Genomic DNA, 27,106 nt, shown 5'->3' with positions numbered 1-27,106 from the left:
CTACATACTAGATACACAATACAGTTACTGTGGTGAACTTTGCAGTTTTGTCTTTCTGTCCAATGTCATTAACTACTCCCACTTTTAACATTGTCAGCGCACAGTTTAGTCCACTCAGTAATGGAGAATACACATGTGAATGGGGCTTTGTTAATCAATTTCACAACAACTGCCAGCAGTCAATCGTTTGTTTGGGGAATACCTGTTTTTTCTTTGCAATCCATGGTTGTCAGATGGTTGCTGACAAGTCTCTGGGGCTGTGTGGCTTATTTAACTATAGTTTAGTTTATATACAGCTTCCATAACAACTTACTTTACAGGGCACTTTTATTTAAAGCAATTAATTAAAATTTTACTTATTAATGGCTCAGTCATATTAGAGCAAAAATAGGATGAGAGTCTCCTTGTGAGTAGGAAAAATTTATGCATATCAGATTAATAAATTGAACTTTTTGCATTGTGCATCCGACCACAAGTAGTTGAATCAACCAACTAAGGCCTTTTCATGCTTAACCTTGGGGTAGTCACTTTTAAGTTATCTTTAAACAATCTTCAAATTGTCCTTCTTGGACTAACTGCAATCATTCTCAGACAGATTGGTCAAGGTCTGCAAATAACTGGCATTTTTTTCCCAAAACTTTGCAATTAAGTCAGTCTGCACCGATGAGCTGAACCTGTCTGTGACATGCCTTTTTGCAGTAGGGGACTTGAGTAAGCCAGTTGCCAACTCATCTTCTCATTATATTCCTATATAAAAGCTAGACCTAGCAAGAATGCCATTTTTAAAGCAGCAACTATGTCACTATCTGTGAATGAATTTCTGATTCTAATCTTCTGGGATTCTAAATGTAAGCAGTTAATGTGAATTCCTTTTTAATGTGAATTTCCATGTATGTAAAAAGCAACTCATTTGCAATAGATGGGTTTGTACTATTTGCCTATTTATTACAGTAACTACTGTGTTATCATAAACAGATAGCATCTAAAGACACTGAGTCTGTTTTATTGTCATTTAATTGCTGTTGTGAGTCACCAAAATCACTTTGAAGATAGCAGCTGACTGTGAGTGGTCAAGGATCTGTCCCCCGTCTTCAAAGCAACCATATCAAAGGCAACAAAATCACAAGGTCATTGCACACAGTTGCAACAACTTTGGTCACGCTGCAGTCTCCAACAACTGTTTCACTAGTGTGACTGTAGCAATCAAATACAGTAAAACAAACCAAAATAAAAAAATATATATATACATTTTATTTTTTTACTGTATTTTATTTATTTGTCTAGTGGAGTACTTTGACTGTACTGAACTATTTTGCCTTGCTTTCTCATCATATTTTTCTCATTTGTCTTTACTGTTTCCCAATTTCTGGCATATCTTATCTTATTTGGATTAACATACTAACATACATACTTGCAAATACTAAATAGACAGATACATGTATAGTGGTTTTTCTACTCCAACCTAAAGGAATTTTTAGAACAACTTTCATTCGTCCAATAACACACAAATTCATATAAACTCATTTTCTAAGAGTCTTCTCTAACACACACACACACACACACACACACACACACACACACACACACACACACACACACACACACACACACACACACACACACACACACACACACACTCTACTCCTGAACCACAGTCACCCTCAGTTATATAAAAACAAATTATTCATTCTCTCTTAAAGAAGGAGAAAAAAATCAGGGTAACTTTCACTGCATCTTTCTTTAACAAAGCTAACACTTCCAGTTTAAGATATAACAAAAGTGACACTTGCTCCATAGAGGGAGTGCAGAAAACTGCACTCTCTGACAGAATATTTGTTTTAGCTCATATAAACTTTATTTCACAGCAGTACTGAACCAAAAAATGCACCACAAAATGCCATCCTTGTAAAACTCACCCTAGGTGTTTTCAAAGCCCCAAACAGTTGGTCACAATTTATTTTCAATTGGCCATGCAGGAGCCACAGAAAATGTCACCCGTTGTCATCACACATTTAAGTTTTGGGGATCTCGCTTAGAGTTTCGTGTGACACTTGTTTTACTAAGGCCCTGGTTCATATATCTGCCTGGGATATCTACCGTACACAAGGCTTTTCAAGACGGAAAATCACATCAAAATCAAAATCTGAGTTTAAATGCTACCATTCCCATATACCCATGAATATAACTGACCTGCTAGTACTGTCGTCATAACAAATATACATTATGCAGAAAAACACTGCTTAAACCTAATTCACATTTTACTGAAGATGGTAATGGTACCAAATATGTCAGGCCAGTTTTTGAGGGAGAATGTGTGTCAAATCATAAACATGAGATATGGTGCAGCCACAAAACACATGAAATATTAGAATGAAATATTTTTCGTAGGCACCACAAAGGAAGGGGAAATCAGTTTTTGATTCTCTGCTGAATTTCTAAATTTGCTCACCTACAAAGAAATGAACAGTCTCTAATTTTTAACATACTTCAAATGGAGAGACACAGAATCAGCCAACAAACAGAAAAATAAGTATTTGATCTCCAAGCAAAACATAACTTAGTACTTGATTGAGAAAACATTGTTGCCAAGCACAACGGCAAGAGGTTTCCTGGAGTTGTTCACTGGGTTTGCACACATCTCATGTGGTATTTTGGCCCACTCTTTACAGAAACTCTAGATTCTTTAGGTTTCTTGGGTGCTGCTTGGAAACTCAAAGCTTCTGCTCCCTCCAGAGAATTTCTACATAACTGAGGTCTGGAGACCGGCTAGGCCACGCCTTGACCTTAATATGCTTTTTCTGCAGTCACTTCTTTGTTGCCTGAGCAATATGTTTTGGGTCACTTTCATCCTGGAAGACCCATGTGTAGCATATGTGTTAAATGCTTTTAAATTTCACCAAAACACCCTTTTTAAAATTAAATACTTCATTTAATCTCCTGCCAATGTGTTTTGAGCCTGTGTCTGTTTGTGTGCTTGTACGCTGCGTGATGACGTAGGCGCGTGCATGTGTACCCCGGTCACAGCTTCTTTCAGCATGGCCGGAGATAGCAGATGTTGCAGCGATTTGCAATAAAGAGCCCAGAGATCCAGTGCTGTCTCCTGCCTCTTATTCAGAACACAACGCATCAATAGGTCTAACACACAAACGAGTTACACATGCACAAGGCATATTCAGTATTTTGGCTAAGGGAAGAAGGTTCTCATCCAAGATTTTACAGTACATTGCCCCATCCATTAAGACTTAGTGTGTTACCAATGGTGTTCTTAGTGACTGTGATCCAAAGTGCCTTCAGATCATTAACAAGCTTCTCCCATGTAGTTTTGGGCTATCATTCCAACGATCATCCTCACCTCATGAGGATCTGTTAATATTTAGCTGAATATATGTATATGATGTTTATACAGTATGGACACTTTCTGTCAGACAACAGAGCCCTGTAGTTTGAAGCAGGATTTGAGCAAAACTTGATGGTTAACTCTGTTTAAAGCTTTCAATATTAAAATATTGTAGTCTTTTCCTTTTACACACAGTCACACTCTGCTGCTTTGTCTGCAACAACTGAGTTGCTTTCAGCATGTGTGTAACTTCTTTATCTTTTCATAGCATAGTTTTTATCTTTATTTCTTACATCACTCCCTTGCCAGTACACCTGCCCATTTTTCCGATTGATCAGATACCCACAATACCACCCGTTTCACGTAAATGTACTCACAGACTTGAAAACTCGTGGTTGGCCTATCCGGCTGAACACCATCTTCTTGTGCCCACTTAGCCTGATGTCAGTGTAATATGATGTAATTGAAGAAAAATAAAGGATATCTTGGGTATGTTTGTTATGTTGAACTTGCTTTTTAGTACAGGGCCCTAGAGTTAATTAATATGTGTATTCCTTCCTCCCTGCTCTGATCACAAAGCTCATCACAGAACGGATCCAGGCTGATTCCTAATTTTAAAATCAAAAGTAATACCAGGTGAAAATGAATCTGTCAGTTCAGAATAAGAACATCAATTTTTGGCAGAAGATCAGGAGAAATGAAAGAAAATCTTTGGAGGAAGTTAAAGCTCAAACCAAGCAATGAGTATAGTAAGAAACTCCTGAAACTGTGAGAGCATTAATCAGCAAGTAGGAAAAAACATGCTGAAATCAGATCAAATCTTCTCAAACCTTTCTGCAAGTCCTTGTGTAGTGTCAATTAAATAGATTTTATACAGCCTAAAGTACTTCCCCATCAGAGCTCAATTTATTAGTCCATTATTCAACTAGTTAATCATCACAAAATTAATTTGCAACTATTTCATATCTTACTGCAAGAAAAATGGTGCTGGTTAGTTTATCAGATATGATTATCAGTTGACAAAGAATCAGAGTACATCAGCTTTGGGAAAGTAGAGTGGGGATGTTACATTTTCAAGACAAATACATTGGTTTGGGGGTTTTTTTGGTCTGTTTTTTCTTGGATGTTGCCAGCTCCTATAGTTCAAATGAAATAAAATCTTACTTCTACTGCAAATAATATGTTATTATTACTATGAGATTTCTGGATTTTCAGAGTATCTGGTCAGGTCTCAAGAGATGATAAACAGCGGAGCCCCTTTTCTGTGAGGGGATGAGCTTATGCTGTGGGTGACCTCAGGACCCCTGTTTTGGTGCTTTCATTTCTATTTACATCTGTAGATTCCTAAAGATTAGGCATGCTCAACACAAAAGAGGATCAAACACATTATCTGGAAGAAAGGATGAGCTGGTGAATAAGAGAAATACTCTCAATGAGAAAACACCTTTCAGATTGCATGACAATACCTGGTCTGAAAACATATGCTCATCTCTTTTTTTGTGATTTTGCAAGTTTGTAGGAAATCACAAAGCTCATCTCGACAGAATGAGCCTGTCCTAACGTTTTTTTCAAAATGTTTTCAAAATGTTTTCAAAATGAACTAATATTTTTATTAATGGGATCATTCTTTTTACATTAAGTATTTCTAAATAAATATAAAATTTCGTAAACTTATATCTACATTTCCTGAAATATTGTTTCTGCATGTTGAAAACCTGGTTTACCCATTTCTTATTATGTTATATATTATATTATATAATAGTGGTCACATGGGCAGAAACATCTAAGGGCAGTACAAGACACAAGGCATATTATTTGTTATGAAAATCCGCTAAAATGCTAAAATGCTATACAAACACAACACACCCTTTAACAATAATACCAAATGGATGAGTTATTAAAAAAAAAAACAACTCACAAATAAACCACCATACAGTTGATACAGGTTTAGGTTGTATGTTATCCATACAATCAAAGCCTATTTTTTGCACCAGGTTGTAAAACTCTGGGACTGACTCACTTTCAGAGCATTAGACTCAAATAACCATTAAAGTATCTGAAATTTGTCACTTTATGTTTAGCTTCATTTTTCAGCACCAGAATTGTTTTTCGCTCGGTTCTGACAAAACACAACATCTCAACAAATTTTTTTTACCCTATGGCATCCTGACATCCTCACACTGTTGCCTGACAGCAAGAAGGTCCTGGGTTTGAATGCTGAGGCATTTCTGTGTGGAGTTTGCATGTTCTCCCCGTGCCTCTGTGGGTTCTGTCCAGGTGCTCTGGCTTCCTCCCACGGTCCAAAGACACGCAGTTAGTGAGTTTGGGTTAGTTGGGGATTTTAAATGGGCCAAAGGTGTGAATGGTTGTCTGTGTCTCTGTGTTAGCCCTTTGACAGAATGCCAGCCTGTTAAGAGTGCACCCTGCCTCTTACCCTATGGCAGCTGGGATAGGTTCCAGCCCTCCCGTGACCCTGAATTGGATAAGTGGATGGATGCATCCTGACATGAGGTCAGTAACTATTAGATAAAGCCACTCTTTATGATCTGTATGCTAGTGGTCATTTTGAAAAAATAATTTTAATAATTTGATAGATATTGAGCCTCAAAGAAAGCTATGTCCTGACAGAGCCCTAATGATGTTTGCGGTGTCACTACCTCTGTTCCAAAGTGCTTTCCATATTTCCGGCTCCAGCTGGATAAAGATTGAATCAACTGTAGAGGGGTTCTCAAGAGTTCAGTTCAGCCCAGTTAAAACCAATGGGTGACAATCTTTGTATACAATCTATGTACTACACAAATGGATTCTTGGACACGCTGTAATTAGAGCTCACTAGTGACAGTCCTTGACTTTTATTTATTAGCTTAATTTGCCGATGGTTCAATAGGACTGCGATGCGTCAAGCTGACAGTGGATTTTCAGAGCACTATCTTATGGTTCCCAATGCAACCTAATTACGAATAACTACATTTAAATACAAAGGTACTTTGCAAATGGACTCAGCCTATCTCACTAAACTGTAAAAAACAAATTAAGCATTTACCTTCTCTTCACGCGTCATCCCGCTTCCCTCACCGACTCCTCTGTCCCTCGGCTGCATTTCCAGGACAGTGCGGAAAAGTGTCTCTGAGGTTTGTGTAAGGAAGCCAATCTCAGCATTGGGATGAAGGCCATACAAATAAGGGGACTCAGGAGGAAGGTTGTCATCGATGTACTGGAGCAGGAAAAAGTCAGAACTTTATCAGAATCTGTCAGAAAGTATTGTTTTCTTTTAAGATTAAGTAATCCTAATTTACACTTAGATTCCTTTTGATTCTTTTGTATATAACAAAATGGAAATTTGCAACTCAATTGCTTCCTGTCTACGAAGTACCATCATTTTTTTCTTCACTCTGGTGTTTCTTTTGAAGTACTGCTGACAAAGGACAAGATCGGAGCCATATAAATGGTGAGATATTTCTGGGGGAGATTCAAACACTCTGGATCAATTGACAGACTGTTAATGACCATAACAAGGGAAAGGAAATGTGACATTTTCCATCTGCTGGTCCATAATGAATATCAATATGCTTTTAAGTCAGTACAGATGAAAGTGAAAACTCAACTGAAAAGGGGGGCTTTTGTGGGGCACTTAAATAAAAAAAAGTAGTTCTTCTAATCATGTCCTGATGAAAGTCTTGATGGAAAATATACTGGCCTTTAATACAGAAACACTTTGTAGTCAGCTGTTTTGAGATAGCCTCAGTACTTTTTGGCTAACTTTTACTCACTGGGTACACCTGTATGTTGTTGGAAGTGGAGGAAAACTGCTGACTCGCTAGCTTTTTCCTTTGTGCTTGTTCCACCCTTCTCCTCTCTTAACTATACAGTAGGTTTGTTCCAGACAGTAGGAGATGGCCCAACAGACCTCCATGAACACAAAGGTTTTCATAGCCTTTGTTCTTTGGACAAATTTAAACAGCTAAAAACTCTGTTACCACCACCTAGTCAGGCTAACTGCAATAAAAAAAAAAAAGAAAGAAAGAAAGAAAACTCCACTCCTTCTGCAGCAGATTGAGGGGAAAATTAGATACAACACACTCTCCACTCCCTGTGGCTTCACAGGGGACTCACAAGAGCAATGACAACTCATGGTTCACATGCAGTAAATGTGAACTGCACAAATGCTGAAGGGAAATGTCACACTGGTTTGTGCGGTCAAAGACTGAAGATAAATTCTACAGCAACCTGAACATACTTGGCCTTGTTTGTGTAGTTTGTGGGATTTTACCCTATCAATAGAGTTTAGTGTTAAATGATAGGTAACAGACAGGAAACATGGTGAGGTCAAGTGAGGGGAAGCAGTAACGTGATAATGCTTGGAGCTGTCACAACGCCTGTCTGAAGAGCTTTAAAAGCAGAGTCTGGTTTCATCATGTCCATGTCAACATTATTAATGGTGATCACACGGGGAATGGGCAAATGTACAATATGTTGCAGGTTTATTCGAAGAGTCTAAAATGTGTAACTAAGATAGCACTGCAGGGACCCAGTAAAAGAATTCCTGGGTTTAATCTGACTCAAGTCATATAAAGAATTTGACTGAAGAATATTAACATTAATTTCCTTTAATTTCATTACAGTTTTCCATAGCTTACCATTTTCTCAGTATGCGGATTAACACTATAACTTCATCAAATTGTTAAACTTCAGATTTTTGCTTGGATCCATGGAGTTAAACCTAGTGTTTGGATTGTTACTCCAAAAATAAAAGAAAAGAATGGAATGTACATTATCTGTTACTTATGTTGCTTGTTAAGTTGTGTTTGTGTTATTCCACAGCATGGCCTGGGATACTTTGTAAAATAATACGTTTACATTATAAACCTTAAGAGAAGCCCACAAAGGACGCTATTTGAAGTCACCGGAGGCTAGAGAAGATCAACGATATTCAGTGAGTTCAAGCAACAACAATCAAAATAACTGCTTTTTCAATATTTCGTATAACACAAAGCCAGCAGCAAAATTAAAAAAACAACAACAACAACACACAGATCTGAGGCCATGATTGCTCTTAGTTTTGTGGTTGTTATGATGGTGATTTTACATCAATTTTTAAACCTCAAATGTGTTTCTGAAGTTGAAAATATACAAAACTGTTTGGTCTGCATACAATCTTGGATATCAGATCACTTTCAGCTTGGTCCTCCAGATCTTTGGAAACTGTTGCAAACACAATAGTGCCTTTTATTATTGGATTTGCAGGATAAAGGTTTGGTTAAATCCTGTTTTAATCATTGGATAAACATCAGTAAACTCTGACTTATTGCATCAGAATCTGAGATTGAGATTGTTATTCATGGTTTTATTTAATCTTGCCTTGATTGCTGTAACTCAATTTTAACTTGTCACAGTAAAACCTCCTTGGATGCCTGTGCAGGTTCTCAGTCATCCAGGTCCTGGTAATCTAAAGAGTTTGAAAACAAAAAGCGACTGGACTTCTTAAACTTTTCTGAAGACGTTTCACCTCTCATCTGAGAAGCTTCTTCAGTAAAGAGGTACAAAAAGCTCTTATAACATGTGGTTATCCCAATTGGTCTTTCATCAGATCTGCAAAGATGCACAGTAAAGAAGGTCAGACACCAACTGTGGAATAACACAGAAGGACAAATGGAACAACATTGTCATCCCTTATGTAGTTTTAGCAGAGAAACTCAGGAGAATCTTCATCCTAGTGCACAGACAAAACTGGTTCATCCCAAGGACAAAACTCCCAAAAACAAACTAAACAACATAGTGCATGCTGTGCGGTGCAGCGAGCAGTACTCAGGCCTCTACACTGGAGAAACCAAACAGCCACTTCATAAATGCATGGCACAACATAGAAGAGCCACCTCGATAGGACAAGACTCGGCTGTCCATCTGCATCTAAAGGACAAAGAAAGGTCACTCTTTCAAGTATGCCAATGTTCACATTTTGAACAGAGAAGACAGATTTGCTGAAAGAGGACTGAAAGAAGCCATGTCCACTGTGAACGACCCGCTTTGAACAGAGGCAGTGGCTTACGAAGCCAACTCTCTGCCACCTACAATCCAGTTTTCAGATCCCTTTCCCGATGCCTTAACGCCCAATAAATCTCAATAAGTCACAATGATAGGGTGAGGCAAGGTCTCACCATCATAATGGTAATGACCCACACCCTTTTTCACACGTCGGCTCATGTGATGAGGCACATGATCAATAGTGGGTCAACGACTCTCTTAACAGATAACTCCTGCTAGGGCTAAAGTATCTGGGACTCTACACCATTTACTGATGAAGCCTCTCGGATAAGAGGTGAAATATATTATTTCTTGAATATATTCAAGAAACTTGTCAAGTCCAGTCGCTTTTTTTTCCCAAGCTCCTTCGATTACCTTCCCGGATGATCTGCAGCTTGTGTAAAAGGCTGCTGGAAAGCTCTTGACTAGATCCTCCGAGAGCTCCCATGTCACACCTCCACTGATGTCACTGCACTGGCTCCCCATCAAATTCAAAATTCAATTTACAGTTCAATGAACTCTGACAGCCATATGTCACTCTGTGGTCTTCTGATCAGAGGCGTGTTATCCAAACTAAAAAGCAAAGGTGACAGAACCTTTGCAGGTGTAGCTCCCACACTGTGGAACTTTCTGGCCTCCAAGCTATGATCTGTGAGTTTAGTGGGCTTGTTTGAAAATAGATTGAAGAATTATCTTAAATTGGCATATTTAATGTAGCATTTTACTTTATTTTAACTTTTTAAAATTTGTTTATTTCAGCTTCATTTTCTATCTGATGTCCTGATTTAACCTTTTTGGTCTTATGTCTGCATTCTGTTGGTTTTATTTGATGTGAGGCAATGTGAGGGTGAGGAGCAGGGGACAGGACAAAAGACATAATGTGTATACAAGCAATACATGATTCAATAAAGCTACCACTTTTCATTTCTTTAAATTTCTCCTAAACTTTCTCTTCTTCCGTTTTGTTGCAGCTCGTGAATTTCCCAATCGATGGAGAAAAAAGGATATTTCTATTCTATTCTAGCATAAAAGTGCATTCTAATGAACAAACTTTAGTATTAGTGCTTATGTCATCGCTTTGGTGTGCTATTTTCCCCACCACTTTCTTCTTTTTGCTTTTTTGAAATTTGACCTTCAGGACTTTACTCACCTTTATTGTAATAATTTGTTCTAAAGGTAAAAAGTCAAACAGTTATAAATGGTTTCAAGTATCATTGCGTTTCCAGTAGACAGTGACCACCAGATTGTGCAGTCACCTTGAATTATTGGATTCAAATCTAATTCTCCCATGGCTTTAAAGAACCAAATAAACTGGCTCAGCATTAACAGGATTAGTTGAATGCAGATTACACAGTTGATCTTGGATCATTTAAGCAACACATGAACAACGTATCCTCTGCTGAAGCCACAGAGGTTTGAGAAACAAGTGCTGTGGACTGATGGTCAAATTAAGTCTACCATCAGCAAAGGCATGCTTGAAGGACATCCATTTATATTGTGTTCTTTTACAGGAGCTGCAATTACCGACAAAAAACCCTACAAAATGCTATTTTCCCAAAGTCTAGCAGCACACAGCTGTAGCTGCTGTCACCAACTGTTTTCTTATTTTACTATTTTGTTGTTCGGAAACATGCTTTATACTGTAAGCTCAATGACCCAACTGGTTTTATTTATTTTGACTTGCATGCATTTCAAGTTTATTGAATTTTCCTTCTTGGTTTGCTCACATTTAACTTTGCCAGTTACTGGCAAACAGTTTCCACCCACAGAGCAGCTCCACCTCAGAGAAATATTTATGTAACTCAAACAACAATCTGTTATGTCCCAGGGACCCATATGGGAAGCATTTTATTGTTATTGATTTAGCATTGGATTGTACTACTCCACACTGTACATGGGGAATAATGATGGTGAAAACCTTTTAATTACAGTAATTCAGTTATGGCCACATTAATCCACCATTAATTTACTGGAGGCCACATAGACGCCTCTTGGGGACACATTGAAGAATACAATCTTAATATTTTTCTTGCACTGTAAGTGGGAGATACTTTGCTTTTACATGGCTGATTCCACTATGAGTTTCTGCTTTTAATTTTCTGTCATGTCCTTTTTGTGGCTACAATATATTTATTTAATGTTTCATGGCCTAAATGAGTCCAGTCTTATCTGCCTCACCTGGTGGTAGCTGTTGTAGTCCATGTTTCCAGGCAAGGGGAAACCAGGTGCTAGGTACAGCTCCCCCTCCATCATCTCGGGCTTAACAAACTCCTCCAGGTACGTGCGACACAGACGCCGGTCCCAGTCGTCTGTGATGTGACCACCATACATGATCTCCCCGAATAGGTAGCGCAAATCATCGTATGGCACCTGGGGATTACAGAGCACGGGGATGTTGTTTTGCCGGAAAGTGGCCTTTGGTGTTTAGCTGAGGTCACCCGTGTTCGGATTTCCAATTAAGATAACAAACAGCAGGCTTTGTAAAGAAACGTGTACCTTTGGATTTGCCTCCAGATAGTTGTAGAGGACGTTGACAGAAATGGTGAGGTCTCCGGTGTTAAAGGGGTATGATCTGTTCCAACCTTGAGGACCAAATTTCCTCCTCTCTGCCACCACCGCATGGAAGTAGCAAAGGGCAAACAAAATACTCTTAAACTCATTCTCCCTTGCGCACATTTCCAGCGTATCCTGAAACGCAAAAGAGCAAAAAGTGGCATGTTCAAAGGGCATCCCGAACTGTTCGCACTGGAGTTATATCTGCATGTTACCGGTAAAAAGTTGTGGCAGGCAGCCCTGTGATCTGCAATATTTTGTCAGATCCCAGCGGTGCTTCATGGTAAAAGACAGACAATGAGAAGACTAGATGGCAATAAAGCCAACGATGAGATTCCCTTTTTTAATTGTCACAACTTGTCAAGCGCTTTCAGCCTTCAACTATCTCATGGACTCATTATTCAGGACAGGCAAATAAAAAAGTGGACATAAATGGCACTGTAATCTCAGGGGAGAGAGATAGTTAAATAAGCTTGCCAATAACCCCTATGGAAATAGGAAGGCTAAATTCTCTTTATTCTAACATGTGTCATTGAGTGCTACAGTGAAGGCCTTTTCGCTTCCGCTACTGCAGTGCCCAGGGGAGCTGACTCTGACGATGCACGTGTAGATTGCACAAGCAGAGCGCAGGCTGACTACCACACTCACAAACACACACACACACACACACACACACACACACACACACACACACACACATGCACACACCCTTTTGGAGATTTAGTTAGTATTCTGTATGGTACTCCTCTGCTCAACACAGCTGAAAGAGATGCATAGCCTCTCTATTCATGACCTGTGGACTGGAGAAAATCGACATGCTGTCCGATTGCAGAGAGACAAAGACACATAAACACATGTCGAAGCCCTCGCACATGCAAGGAAACACAAACTTTGATATTTATGAACTGACAACAGTTTCCAGATTAACATCTGGGTATGCAAGAGTCTGAAAAAGTCTGATACTGTTAAAATGATTTCATCATTTAAATGATTAGCTTAGACAAACAGTAAATTCACAGCAGCTTAGTTGTACCACTGTGCTGATATTACTACTCTAGCAGAGGCTGTTTAAAAGCTGTGACGCTGTATGCATTTGCCAGTGAATAAGCCAAAAGAAAAGAAATGTCATTTCTCTGCCTTTTGCCGTGTAGGTGGGCCATTATGGAGAGTTAGCCAAATATTGATTAACTTTCACTGAGTACACATGATTGGAATATTCTCCCATCCTCCCCTCAGTGGACCTCCCTGTAGTTCTGCATAAGGCAGGGCTTACAAGCATGATGCTCTTATCAGACAGATACACATCGGCAAACTAAGGATCATGGAAATGGACCGGGAGGAAACTGAGCACTCAGGTAATGGTGCAAAGGAAGATGCATTAGCAGCAAAGCACAGAGGTAATGGTAAAGCTTAGATAGAGACTGAGAACTGATAAGGTAAAGTAAAGCTAGGAGAGGCCACTGCAGCACCCTGATCCATTCTAACTATGGGGCTGGAGAATAGTCTGGGAAAGTGATATTGTCTGGATGCGTTCCAATAACTCACACAAACATCAGCAAATTGACTTTGCTGAGGTTTGTCCTCAAGTAATCCCTCTTTCTCACAGCAGAATATAACCAAACTTTTAGCGTTAGCATGTGCTATGATCACATCTGTCCTCCTCAGGTCAGAAGCAATTCCAGGGTGAGTGAAAGGTGAAGCTGCCATCTGCTCGCTGCAACACTTCTGCAAATTGGCAACTTGATGAGAAATCAGGAACTGACAAGTTTTGTTTCAACTGCCACTCACAGCTAAAAGGAAAATGAGCATTCAGAGGTAGGTAGCATGTAAAATCCTAGAGAATCAAGAGAATCCTCAAAAGAATAGCCTATTAAGATCCTGTGGAACGGACACTTGAACTGCTACAAGAAAATAGTTTTCTTGTCTTTAGTCGTAACCTCATGCTCCACTAGTGGGTGTAACTAAAAAGTTAATTAATAAAATGGTCACAGACCTCTCAGCTTTCTTTGCCAAGTTTCAATCAAATCAAATTTTCTTTTCTCTGCTGGTTTATGACCCAGATTTCAGCCAGAAATACTCACATTAGGAACACAGTATTACAATGCAGCCCTTTAAATCATTCCAGACACAGCACAAAGGAATCTTTCTTCATTCATATCATTCTTATCATGTATGCTTATTTAGCTGAAGTAAAGTTAAACAGCTCTACATTCGGGGTGGCTGTAGCTGAGGTAGAGCAGGTCATCTACTGATCGTAAGGTTAGCGGTTTGATCCCTGGCTCCTCCAGTCTGCAAGGCAAGTAACTTTGGGCAACATATGAACCCCAAGCTGCTCTCCGATGCATCCATTGGAGTATGAATGTTAGCTAGGAAGTACTAAAAGCTTAGAAGAAAGTGATTGGGTGAATGTGGTATGTTGTATAAAGCGCTATATAAGAATCAGTCCAATTTTAATTGGCACATCCAGCTGCCCTAGACCAACATTAGTCATATTTATTGCAATATATTGTCTTATCTAGCCTTCCTTTAGCCACTACCTTTGTTTCTCTGCTGTAAGTGTGGATTTTTGGGGTTACTAAGCTTAAAACCACAGCCTGCTGCTTCTGAAATAAAAGTTCATACAAAAAGAAGCTAAAGAAGGTTAAAATGTTTTTGTCTGTCTGGTGATTGTCATGAATGTGTTACAATGGGCAAATAGTTTCACATAATTACACACAATGTAGCAATATAAAAACCTTTTGTGCTAAGTTGCTTTCCAATGGTGAAGCGTAGGTAGGTAATAAAGGCAGAGCAGGTATTAAACCTGTAAGTGTGTTACCTGGTTGAAGTTGTCCAGGGCCTTGTGCAGGTTTGCGTGCATGCCAGTAGGTGGTTCATTGGTGATCTTGATGGAGGTCTCCAGGATACCCTGGGGGATGATGTGGCCCTCACGGGTTGATGAGGGCTCCGCACTAATAAACATTCTGAAATTTTCATGGCTTCCATCTCCGTACTGCTCCAGAAGTTTCTCAAGGGTGCCCAGCCAACGAGCCACGAGGTGGATGTTCTACAAGGTCAAACTGCTGTTAATCTGGCTCATTTTATGCAAATCAATTTTGCTTTTTAAAGTGTAGAAAACGCAGTCTACACGGAGGTGAAGACTACAAAAGTCTGGGCTTTAATGGAGTGAACACAATACTTTAATACTCTACTTGATGCTAATGCATCAAATATTGCCTATTTATGTATATTTGCTGTAATAACAACTAGCAAAAGGACCAATTAAAATGTTTCATATTCCTCTTGGTTCACCGTGACTTTGATGTGGCACCAAATTAAATGGTACATAGCACATGAAACCCATTTCTAGGTTGCTGACATTAAACGACCGTTCTCTGGCGTTACTTTACCATGACGTTTCTGCAATATCATCGCTCGGTGCGGTGCAGGCAGCAGGGCTGACTTGTACTATCACACAAGCATGGATGAGCTCAATTTTCCATCTCAACTGTCCTGACACTTACAGGATATCCCGTGAATGATAAGGAGTCAGCCAAACCCCCCAGATCTCACCACGGAGCACTGCCCATTCCCTAAATCTAATTACAGCACTAATAACTCCAGTCATTAATTCATAAGCCTCTTTACTTTCTCATTTCCCTTTGCACTCCACATTTAATCTTCCTTACGATGGCTGAAGTTTCCAAACGATGGGACACAGAAGGGAGCGGAACGTCGATTTTAGGGGGAGTCACTGAAAAATACAGGAGAAGAAACTTTTACATTCTGTGAGTGTCCAGAAGGAGCTGGGAGCTGAGAAGGGGATAAGCTAGTTTTCTTCTCAGTGCCTTAGAGAATAATGAATGGTATACAAATTAAAAGTCTAAATTCAAGCACTTTTTCATCAAGCCAGAGTACAACCCTTCCTCTTGGCATGTAAATAGTTTGGCAATAAAGAGAGCCAACAGAAGAAGTGAGAGACTGCCTCAGAACTTGTCACTGTAATGAAACCATTCATCCTCTGGCTGCAAGGGGAAAGGAAGGGGGCGAAGAGACCGACAGACAAACAAACAAGACAGAGGGGCAGCCGCGTTTTTATGGCTTTTTAATTAACTTTCAGGTGCAACATTTTTTGTTCCCTCAACGTCTTCTTGATAAGGGCCTCCCAGCCCTGGCGATGACTACGCTGATACTACATCAGAGAGTCACCTATTTACATAATAATATAAAAGTTGAATCTAAAACCCATTAGAAGACACCACTGGCAAGGTCTTTGATGCATTGCTATCAAACACAACCTGAGGGAAGGCACAATGGCACATCCAACTGCACATGCTGGCTCACAGACTAGCAAATACAAACACGAGCAGGTGTCCGCACACAATCTTTCTATTTTACACGTAAAAAAACCCCTGTTGGTCAAGGAGCTGCAGCACTGCCGGGCTCCAGCACTGAGGAGGCGGCCCTGCGGTATCAGAGCAGACTCTGAGTGACACTGGAACATCGTGAACAGGATGGAGGGACAAGCAGGACTGTCGACACACTGCAGGCACTGACAGCATGACACGCCCTTGATACTAAATTTAAAAATAAAGGCATACATCCACCAATGCCGAAGGATACATACTTATTTACAGTAGGGTTTGGAGGTCTTAAAAGGTTCATAAATGGTCTATTTTTATGCCATTGCTATTATCTGGGGACCTCTTTGTAGAGTAATTTGTAGAGGTCGTGTGCCATGTCCACAATTTGCAGAATGAGAATTCCACTGCAAATGTACTTCTATGTTTCACCTGACACAAATGTTATTCTCCTGCCTTTTTCCTGCTGGAGAGTTAAAGCTGCATGTTAAACCTTATAAGAATTTGTCAATGGACAGGATCTGTATACCCATAACCACTGAAAAAAATGATCAATTTCTAGACATGGATTTCTATCTAAGAAATCTCTGAAGGTCCGATTTTCACCGGAAAAAACACTTCTGGAGCTCCTTCCAGTACAAAATGTCACTTTAGATGTGTCACCCTTAACTTTAAAAAATTGCATGCATCATATTCTAAATGCAGCTGTAATTGTTTTTTATTTATTGCCATCTTTGTAAGACTTCATGACTGTAATATGAGATATTTGTCATTGTGGGATTTATGAATCATTTCTTTCGGAAGTGAGGGGAGGACATCGTGATGACATCTTTTCATCCAACTCTCTGCCCTCCAGAGACGTTTTTCTGTCACTAGCTCAAAATGGGTGGTTTTAAGATTAACAGTGGCATTCGAAACAGACCGGCAAGTTCTGGCCACTCAATTTTGGCCTCCTGGCCAATGTGAGATATTCAACTCCAATCTGCAAACACATACTCCCACCAAATGCATTGGACTGCTTTGAAGTTTCTGCTATTTTGTCCTCTTCTCTCTGAGAAGACGATGCTGCTCTCCAATATAATTACCCAGCAGCAAAAGGGAATCTCCCATTAACATGACCCTAGACTGATGGAGCCAGGCCTCACAGTGGCTGAATAAAGGTGGAGTGGTGAATAGGTAGGAGGAGAACTGAGACAAGAAGGTCAAAGAGGGGGGAATGAAGAGGTAGCAGGTTAGCAGGAAAAGTGGGAGGATTGATAGGGTGGTAGATGTGGTGGAGAAAATGATAAGACCAAAGTATCAAAGTTACTTCACAGAATGAGAGAGTGGGCAGAGGAATAGAAAAGAGAAGATGGAGAAGATACGGATGGTTTAAGCAGGAGATAGATGGGAATATGTTACCTCCCCTCCCTTCCCCTCCCCTCTTTTTTTCTTTCCCTCCCTGGCCAGTACCATGGGGGTGGCACTTGGTAGGCAGACAAACAGACAGATAAAGCGAGTAGGAGGTTTGTTGCCAGGGGGACAAGGCCTTTTTAAGCGTATCGATCGGGATTCTTATGCAAAGGTAATTAAACAACTGCTTGTCTGTGCTATCCTGGGTCTGGAGAGGAGAGTGATGCTGTCGCAACCTTCTCTCCTTTTTTTTGAAATCCTACAAGCTGTGTGAATTAAAAGAAATGGGTGTCCCACAGTGCCTGGTCTGTGGTTCATATCTGTCGATACTTCCCATTAGAATTCCACCAAGGTTTCCACTTAAAATGCAAAAGCCAGCCTTGCCCTCCAGATAAGAGGAGAACAGACACCGTGGCTGTAGATATTGTACTGTATAATGCCGTGGCCCTTTCAGTTAGGAAATTTCCTTCGAAAATTAAATTCGCTTTTCCACAGAGACGAACCTTGGAGGAAAGCAAACATCCCACTGAGTATGCAATGAAAAACAAAGTGATAATATGCCTCATTCCGAACACGTACAGATAAAGGAAATGCCACATAAAATCACCCCTTGAATAGAAAATCCTTGACATAAATGAACCCTGTATTCAATTTCCAAAGAGTGTTTGTTTCTGTTTTCCAAGTGCCTACAGTATTGTATATATTACATTTTATCACCGACATATTTTTTTTGTAATTTGGCACCTTTTATGTGATGTGGATGGGTTTACCACATGGGACAATTCAGTGAAAGACAAAATGTTCTAACAATCATAATGAATTGTCATTTTATACCTTTTGTGTTAGTGTTCAAACACCACAAACTATAATTGGATCTACTTGATATGATTGTTGCAATAATCTTCAGAAAACATATTGGTTGGAGTGTGAACTGGATTTGTGTTGATACTCATATTTACATATAACATCACAGTCCCTATTTGAAAAGTATATTCACTGTACCTGTAATATGACCCAATGGCCGTTTTTAGCTGCCAAGTTGAGGGCTTGTTCAGCTATAACTTCCTGACCTTGACCCAGAGAGACATTATGGAAGTTTTTGTTGTCAAATGTGTAGCCCAGCTTCCTCCCTGAAAGAAAAGAGAGTAATTGTTTCAATAAAACTTTGGTTGCAGAAACAGAAAGGTCACCAAAAGAGCATCCCAAGGTCCTCTCAAGGATATCCAAGTAACCTGTATGTGACCTTTGCTTCCAATATGTCTATTTTGAAGCGAAACATAAGTTGCAAAGACTAAAATGGTAAATGTATTCTACTGAACTGGGCCGCTATTTGCTAGTATGTTAAACTCCATTTAGGATTCATCTGCATCTTTTATTTTAGCTTATGAGCTCTACAGAGAGGTAGCTCTGAAATGTGCTTAGCCTAGATTAGCAGAATAATGGTACAGACCAAGCTCTGATTAACTGTTAAAAAAAAAATAAGCCAAGAAAGTAATAAACAATCTGTGTTATTTATATGTTTAATATCTTTTTAGTCTCCTCTTTAAAAGTAATGCTAGATCTTACTTTCAAGTTCCAATCTATGCTAATCAAGACTGAATGTTGCAAAACTAAAAGCGATCAGTCAGTTTGGAAACCAAAATTTCATACAGAACCTCGCACAGAAAACAGAAACACAAAGACCAGTGGGTGAAGTCGATTTTTAAATGTTCAGTCTATGACTGGGCGTCACAAATGGTTCTTAGGTGGGAGTCATTTTACACCAATCTTCACAAATCACTAAGTGTGATAAACTGTATTATAATCAGTATTATGGGTAGTGATCTAGTTGCTCACTTATTCAAAAGTAATCTAACTGCATAGCTTAGAAAAATATGAACAAGCTACATAGTTATTGGATATGAATCTGTGTAATGAACTGAATAAAATGATTCAATTCCACAATATCTCCTCCTCTGGCTAAAGCACTATCCATGCCTTGGACACAGGCTAAACTAACTAATATGCACTTTAAATCATGATCATTAGATGAGTCAGCTTTAGTTCCCCACTTTAAGCCTTCAGGTTAAAATTTCACTCAAATACTGGAGTGATTTGTGCCCAGTTTATTAGAAATCAAACTTGTGAAAAGTTTGTTTTGGAGCCATTAGTCCCCTTCAAACCAAACAAAAATCACATAATCTGTCTAATGAAAATCTCACCAAAGCCTAATATCGAAGAAACCCCACAGACACAAATATAATGGGGAAAAAAACATGTTCTGCTGCTTTTCATCAGCACAGGAGCAGCTGGTTACCTTTAGCTTTGATGTGATTGGCTATGGTCAGGATGAGGGTGTTGCTAATCAATAATCACAGCCCTCAGAGGCAGTTTCAGTAGGAGTGCTGTTTGGCATGGTATTAGGAGAGGATGGAGGGTTTTACAGGGGGTTTCAGAGCCTATGGTAGCTCCATGGTTGATTTAATCACCTGGTGATGCCTATAAAAATGAAGCATCTAAAAATAGTCACAAATAATGCAGTGTGTTGGGCATAAACCAACATTTTAACATTACACTGAAATGGGTCTGTGGTATAAATTAATACAAGGATAAAAGGACGACAAAGGAGAAACTGAAACCCAAGAAAGGCAAAACAAACAAAAAAACAAAAACCCTAACATATCATTCATTACTTGAATGCAAAAATGCCGATGCATTTGCTTGGTTAGAAGAGAAATAATGAGGAAATCTGTCCCAGTAAACTGAAACAATTCCTGCAATCTGAATATTTCATACAGCTGATTTTAAATACCCCAAAACTGAATTAGTGCCTAGGTCAGTACAAAAACTTCAACTTTTGCCATATTTCTAGTAAAAAAATCTTGCCACCACCCACCCATTATTCATAAAGGAATGTAAAGTAACTCTAAAACCAATGACATTTACTTTCTGTTGCCCCTAATACACCAGTGGTGTCATCTCACATATTTCTGACCTTTAGTATAATCCTTTCAGTCTATCCAGAGCTGGCTGTGCATTGGCAGTGATGGCTGATATTACAGCAGATACACTTTACAATGTGTGTTGTTCTGAGGAAGGGTTGTTGTTCTGACTGATAATCATATGCAACAGAACTAACATTTGAAATCATGCATGCAGGTAGACAAGGCATTCCTTTCTAATAACTAACCCAAAACCCTACACAGCTTAAAGAAACGATATACTGGCAATGTGTTCGCTCTCATAAAAGTCCTGAACACACTTTTAAACAGGATTTAAAAGCTTTTTTAAAGATAAAACAAGCAGGAGCCTTACCATGTTTTTCCACATCCTTCAAAGGGTCAACTCCGGGAGAGAGGATGAAGAACATGGGCGTAGCTGGACCTGACTCTTCAAAGGAGACGGCAAAGTCCAGTGATCTGCCAATCACATACTTGCTTCCCAGTTTCTCCTCTACAAAGTCTCTGTAAGGGAGAGTGTGACTCAGTTTTCCTTAAGACTTTATTATCTTTGACAACAAGCTGAAGAACTTGAAGAGCCGGAATTGTCTGTAGTACAGTGCATTAGACAGACAGCTGCTTCAAAACTATAAACTCTAGTCACGACTCAGCTGTCAGTGGCTCTTTTCAGCCTCTCCGGATTAAATGCTTCGGTCTTTCAAACAGTATGCTTTTCTTGCTTCAGTTTCAACCAAATCATAGTCTTAAATGAATCAACAATTCACTTTTTTAAAAATGTATTTTGTACATATGTTGTATTTTGTGCTGTACATACACCTCGTGTTAAGATGCCTTCCTATAACCTTCCGCCACAGAAAGCGATGTAGCAAAAGGTGAAGACTGTGTATTTGTTCTACAATATGTCAATAAGTTGTCCAAGTGTTGCGCATTGACCACAACTCCAAGAATTTCCTGGAAGCCGTGGAGATCTTTGCAGTTATAAACTCCACAATTTCCTCTACTTTTAGCTCTCTTCTGGTCTCCACCTTGGAAAGCCAACATGATGTCATCCATCTCATATTTTTTAAAACCAGACATTGTGAGTGCAGGGTAGAACTGACTATGAAACTGTGACACATCATGCTGAATAATTAATGATCTGTCAATATCAAGTCATTAGCCAATGATCACACCCTGCTTTATCTTCCATTCTGAGACTAATGAAGAGCACAGTTTACAAATTTACAATCATTTTGTCTTCAAAATGACATGAAACTACCAACCAAGTGCATAAGCTGATAAGGAAAGAGTTTAATGGGGTCATACAGCAAGCGATGTGGAATGCACTTACACATACTGGCTTCAGTTTTCTGATCTAGAAGCTACATCCATATTTTGTAATCAGCTGGGGGTTTTGACACTGTTACAGTTAACTGTAAAACACCTACTGGTGTTAACCATCTAAAGCTGCAGCACATTAAAAACAAAACCATGAACTCTGAGAAGTTAAATTGGTTAAATTGGTTATTATACTGTCAGTCTTAACAAATTACCAAGAGTGATAAACTGCATTATAATGTATTATGAGTAGTGATCTAGTTGCTCACTTATTCATTTCAAAATTAATGTAATCGCATTGCTTAGAAAAAAATACGAACAAGCTACATAGTTATTGGCTAACTGAGCAAAATGACTCAATTCCTCCTCTGGCTAAAGCACTATGGACACAGATTAAACTAAGCACAATCTTCATAAGAGTCGTAATATGCACTTTAAATCAAAATCATTAGATGAGTCAGCTTTAGTTCCCCACTTTAAGCCTTCTGGTTAAAATTTCACTCAAATACTGGAGTGATTTGTGCCCAGTTTATTAGAAATTAAACTTGTGAAATGTTTGTTTCAGAGCCAGTAGTCCCCTTGAGACCAAACCAAAAACCACATAATCTGTCTAATTAACATCTCCAAAGCCTAAGATCTAAGAAACCCCACAGACACAGGCATCTTAATAGAACTAAAATATTGCATCTCACACCTAATGTATGTTAATACAGGGTGTAACTGGGGTCTGGATTTGGTACAAGTGGACACAAACATTGTCTTTTAATACTTAGGTTTGATGATTGTCCCTGAAAATCTGTGTGACTAAGTCAACTGTCATCTCAGGATAGAAGCCAAAGGTTCTGTTGTTCAACTTTTTTACCTTTTCAGTAACCAGAACAGGTCAAGTAGGAGCTTTCACAGATCACAGAGCAGAGGGAAATGATACCACCTCTTACCTGACAGCGTACGTCATGCGGTCAGGCCTCAGGGCTCTCATCATGCACAGTCTCTGGAGTAAGGTTTTGCTCTTCCATTCCTGTGGGAATTTCTCTTTTTCTGGACACTCGGACTCTACAAACTTCTTCCAGCGTTTGGCTGAACCTTCAATGTCTCTGTCCAGGTTTCTGAACTCATCCATGGAGCAAAGAGACTGGAGGTTTTGGAAAAGAAAGAGGATTTGTGCAGTGAAACACAGTGCATGTTGTTAAAAGAGCTGCTGCACTGCGATTAGTGATGCACATTAAAGTTCTTGACTTTTTCACAATGCACAGGAAAAAAAAAGACAGTCTGTTTGCAAAATATGGAGAGTCATAAAAAACAGAGTGCTTATCTTTCCTCATGCCTTTATAAATAATATTTATTCAAACAGAAATGCTGAGTAAACACAAAGCTTTCATAACGGGACAGGGGGTAGGGGAGCACTAAATATGCATCTCTTGCAGAACCAGTGAGGGCTTCATTGTGATGCCCCAGCTGACAGACACCTCATCTCATCTGCAGAGAACAGCAGTGTCACACAGTACAGCCTCAAGCGGCTCTGCTGTCTCCCGCACTGTGCAAACTATGAGCAGGATGCTGAAATCTTCTCTCAGCAGAGACACAGAATACAAGGTGTCAAGGCAAAAACATCCCGTGTCACTCTATGAAACCAACCCCTCGACACTAGCCATGAGGGGAAGACATAGAGCAGAGTGAGAAGGAGCGGCTTGGGACACATTACCTTCACTGTGACTCGGTTTAATTACTACAGGTGGTTGGCGACCTATCAGCCCCAGTGTAATGAGAATACACTGGGTCTCGAGGGATTCCAGCTCTGCTAATATCATCAACTGGGGCAAGCAATCAGAGGACGTTATCCTCCTTTAAATCTTTCCAACTGATTATGTTTCCAACTACGATAAGAAAAATCAAGTGACAGAATTTGATTAGCAGGGACTTAAACATCCACAGCAGGTTGAGAGCAGTTACAGAAAGGCCATCTCTTAATCCTCAGAGGGGTTTTAGGTTAAGTTAATATTGAAGGCGATATAGAGTAAAATATTCATGGGCTAAAAGACATGCTGCAGTTAGGGTTTACTTTGCTGCTAAACTCATCTGACAAGATAAGAAACCTCTGCTGTCCACAGCACTGAGACACAAAGAGAGAGACTGAGTTTTTCTTCTAGCACCCTTCAGTGTTAGAATCTAGCGGGGTCACAGAGCACAGTGGGGCCCTGGAGATTGCATGCTGTCAGACTGGAGTTTTGGGTGATACAGAGATATACACTCCAATTATGTGCATTCACTTCGGTGCAGACTTGTTGGGAAAATCCACTGTACACTGCGTGAAGCTGATAAAGGAACCGGAAGATATTAGCCATGAATCTCGCAGATGACAAGGTGAAGGACAACTAAATTTGGAAAGAAATAGAGGTGAATTTTTTTTTTTATCTGTTTGAGATTTCAACATAAAGGATGGGATTCTAAAAATGGGGCTGATCTACAATTTAAAAAACTCTTCATTCATCTTCTTATTACATCTTTATGTTATTTGGTAAGGAAGTTGTTTGAAACTACAGTCAAACTGGGACATGGAACAGGATATAACCTGAATGTACACTATGGAGAGTTTTACCTGAATTTATTTGTGGAAATTTTAAGTAAAAGGATGAGTTAATGAAACAATGTGGTTTGGACATCATGGAAAAGGTCGAATTTGGATCCATTAAAAATCATACTGGAAAATGAAAACATATTAGGGTTATTACAGACTACAAATGAAATTTTGTAATGTCAGTAAAGTAGTGAAAAAAGCAAAGAAAACAAAATTTAAATGGAAAAATATGGTCACATATTGTAACACCGGCATTTAAAGAGTCCAAAGAAGGACAGAGTATATGCTAGACCGGCTGCACAAGGTGCAATCCATTAGCGCATATTCCAGGAATCCTCCAGGCTTTTCAACAAGTAGAGACCGAAAGGTTCGGAAAATCAAAATTGCTTTTAAATATGTTTGGGACACCAAAAGTTACAGGGCTCCCCTACAAACACAGAATGATAATGACTGCTAGTAAAAACACAAACTTGTTTTCATCAAGAACCTCCAATATTACAAGAAGAGTTTAATATAATGCAAAGTGAGCATGTTCTCAGACATGGTTAAGCCTAGCCGCAGACTGAAAAAAACCCACAAAAAACAAAACCATGAAGATAGTTACAGAAAAAAAAGTTTAAAGTCTAGGACTCGGCTTAATTATTTCTGAGAAACAGAACAAAAGTGTTTGTAACTGAAAAAAATGACCTTTGATATGAGTCTGAATAAGAACACACTGACTGATAAATCAAATATGTATCTATATATAATTATATTTCTCTCTCTGTGTGTCTCTATATGAATCACAATGAATCATAATATTATAATGGTATATACTGGGGGAAATAATTATTTGATCCCTTCATTGGCTTCCTGTTAAATCCAGAATTGAATTCAAAATCCTGCTCCTCACATACAAGGTCTTAAATAATCAGGCCCCATCTTATCTTAATGACCTTGTAGTACCATATCACCCCATTAGAGCACTTCGCTCTCGCTCTGCAGGCTTACTTGTTGTTCCTAGAGTATTTAAAAGTAGAATGGGAGGCAGAGCCTTCAGTTTTCAGGCCCCTCTTCTGTGGAACCAGCTTCCAGTTTGGATTCGGGAGACAGACACTATCTCTACTTTCAAGATTAGGCTTAAAACTTTCCTTTTGCTAAAGCATATAGTTAGGGCTGGACCAGGTGACCCTGAATCCTCCCTTAGTTATGCTGCAATAGACGAGGCCGGGATTCCCATGATGCATTGAGTTTTTCCTTCCAGTCACCTTTCTCACTCACTATGTGTTAATAGACCTCTCTGCATCGAATCATATCTGTTATTAATCTCTGTCTCTCTTCCACAGCATGTCTTTATCCTGTTTTTCTTCTTTCACCCCAACCGGTCGCAGCAGATGGCCGCCCCCCTGAGCCTGGTTCTGCCGGAGGTTTCTTCCTGTTAAAGGGAGTTTTTCCTTCCCACTGTCGCCAAAGTGCTTGCTCATAGGGGTCATATGATTGTTGGGTTTTTCTCTGTATTTATTATTGTGCTATCTACTGTACAATATAAAGCGCCTTGAGGCGACTTTTGTTGTGATTTGGCGCTATATAAATAAAATTGAATTGAATTGAATTGAATAGATGGGTCTGTATATGTGCCTTAAGCCAGGGGACCTTGAGGACACTGCAAGATTTCAATAATTTACAGTGTGTGTTACCAATAGTGTTCTTAGTGACAGTGGTCCTAACTGCCTTCAGATCATTAACAAGCTCCTCCCATGTTTAGGGTTGATCCACCACCTTTCTCATCCACACTCCATGGACGATTGATGGTTATTATATACTTTATTTCTTTCATTTTTGAATAATTGCACCAACAGCTTCTCACAAAGCTTCTTGCTGATGCTCTAGTACCCTATTCCATCCTTGTGCAGATCTACAGTCTTGTCCCTGACATCCTTCAACAGCTCTTTGGCCATGGTGGTGGAGAGGTTGGAATGGGAAAAAAAGGATTCTGTGGACAGGTGTGCTTTATACACACAAGAAGTTCAGATCAGAAGTATCTGTCATTGATTGACTGACTGATTGTAATCTGTGAGCTACATGGGCGCACTTTAAATCTGTGGGAACCAGAATTCTGGCTGGGTCATAGAGTAGTCAATTTCCAACTTTTATGTATGTGTTTTTTCCTGGATTTATGGTTGAGATCCTTCTGTGTTCATTTAAACAAAACTACCATAAAAATTAGAGACTGTTGATTTGCTTGTAAGTGAGCAAACTTACAAATTCAGCATTAGATCAAATTATTATTTCCCCAACTATACATGTTATACACTAGTATTCAACATTTTTTTTAAATTAAAAAAAAAAAGGAAAACAGGAAGTTGAAATGAGAGACAGGAAGTTTAGCCATTGTGTGTGTGTGTGTGTGTTTGTGTGTGTTGGGACAGTTACTTGAAGACACAACGTCACATATCTCTGGTTTGCTCAGGTACTGTGAAAAAAAAGATCGAGTTGTGCCCTTTCACACTGCCTCTTTTCATACCTTGATCCCCCCCCAGGAGTGGTTAGATAGGAACTCCACTGGTGATGTTACACCTGGTTGGACAGGGTATCTCAGGAGGAAGTCCAGCTCTACAGGGTTTATATCTTTATTCATCAGGAGTATCTGGGC

General features: G+C 39.4%; 1 protein-coding gene across 4 annotated transcripts in view; it reads right to left on the bottom strand.

Moving 5' to 3' along the window:
- dnah9 (dynein, axonemal, heavy chain 9) overlaps window positions 1-27,106 on the bottom strand; it is a 167,059-nt gene that overhangs the window by 10,041 nt on the left and 129,912 nt on the right. For 3 of the 4 annotated variants that reach the window (XM_039616385.1, XM_039616386.1, XM_039616387.1), the window contains 8 exons: window positions 26,978-27,100; window positions 22,838-23,031; window positions 20,938-21,086; window positions 18,646-18,773; window positions 14,730-14,957; window positions 11,855-12,046; window positions 11,537-11,728; window positions 6,381-6,551 (listed from right to left, as the gene is read on the bottom strand). In XM_039616385.1, the coding sequence (XP_039472319.1) occupies window positions 6,381-6,551; window positions 11,537-11,728; window positions 11,855-12,046; window positions 14,730-14,957; window positions 18,646-18,773; window positions 20,938-21,086; window positions 22,838-23,031; window positions 26,978-27,100 (1,377 nt within the window). Of the gene's footprint in view, window positions 1-6,380; window positions 6,552-11,536; window positions 11,729-11,854; window positions 12,047-14,729; window positions 14,958-18,645; window positions 18,774-20,937; window positions 21,087-22,837; window positions 23,032-26,977; window positions 27,101-27,106 lie in introns of those variants that run through there. The other variant, XR_005614072.1, reaches the window with a different exon arrangement.

Source organism: Oreochromis aureus, linkage group 8 (genome assembly GCF_013358895.1).
Source record: "Oreochromis aureus strain Israel breed Guangdong linkage group 8, ZZ_aureus, whole genome shotgun sequence".
Lineage (NCBI taxonomy): Eukaryota > Metazoa > Chordata > Actinopteri > Cichliformes > Cichlidae > Oreochromis > Oreochromis aureus.
The sequence above is the reverse complement of the archived record's forward strand: the minus strand, read 5'-3'. Positions and strand labels throughout refer to the sequence as shown.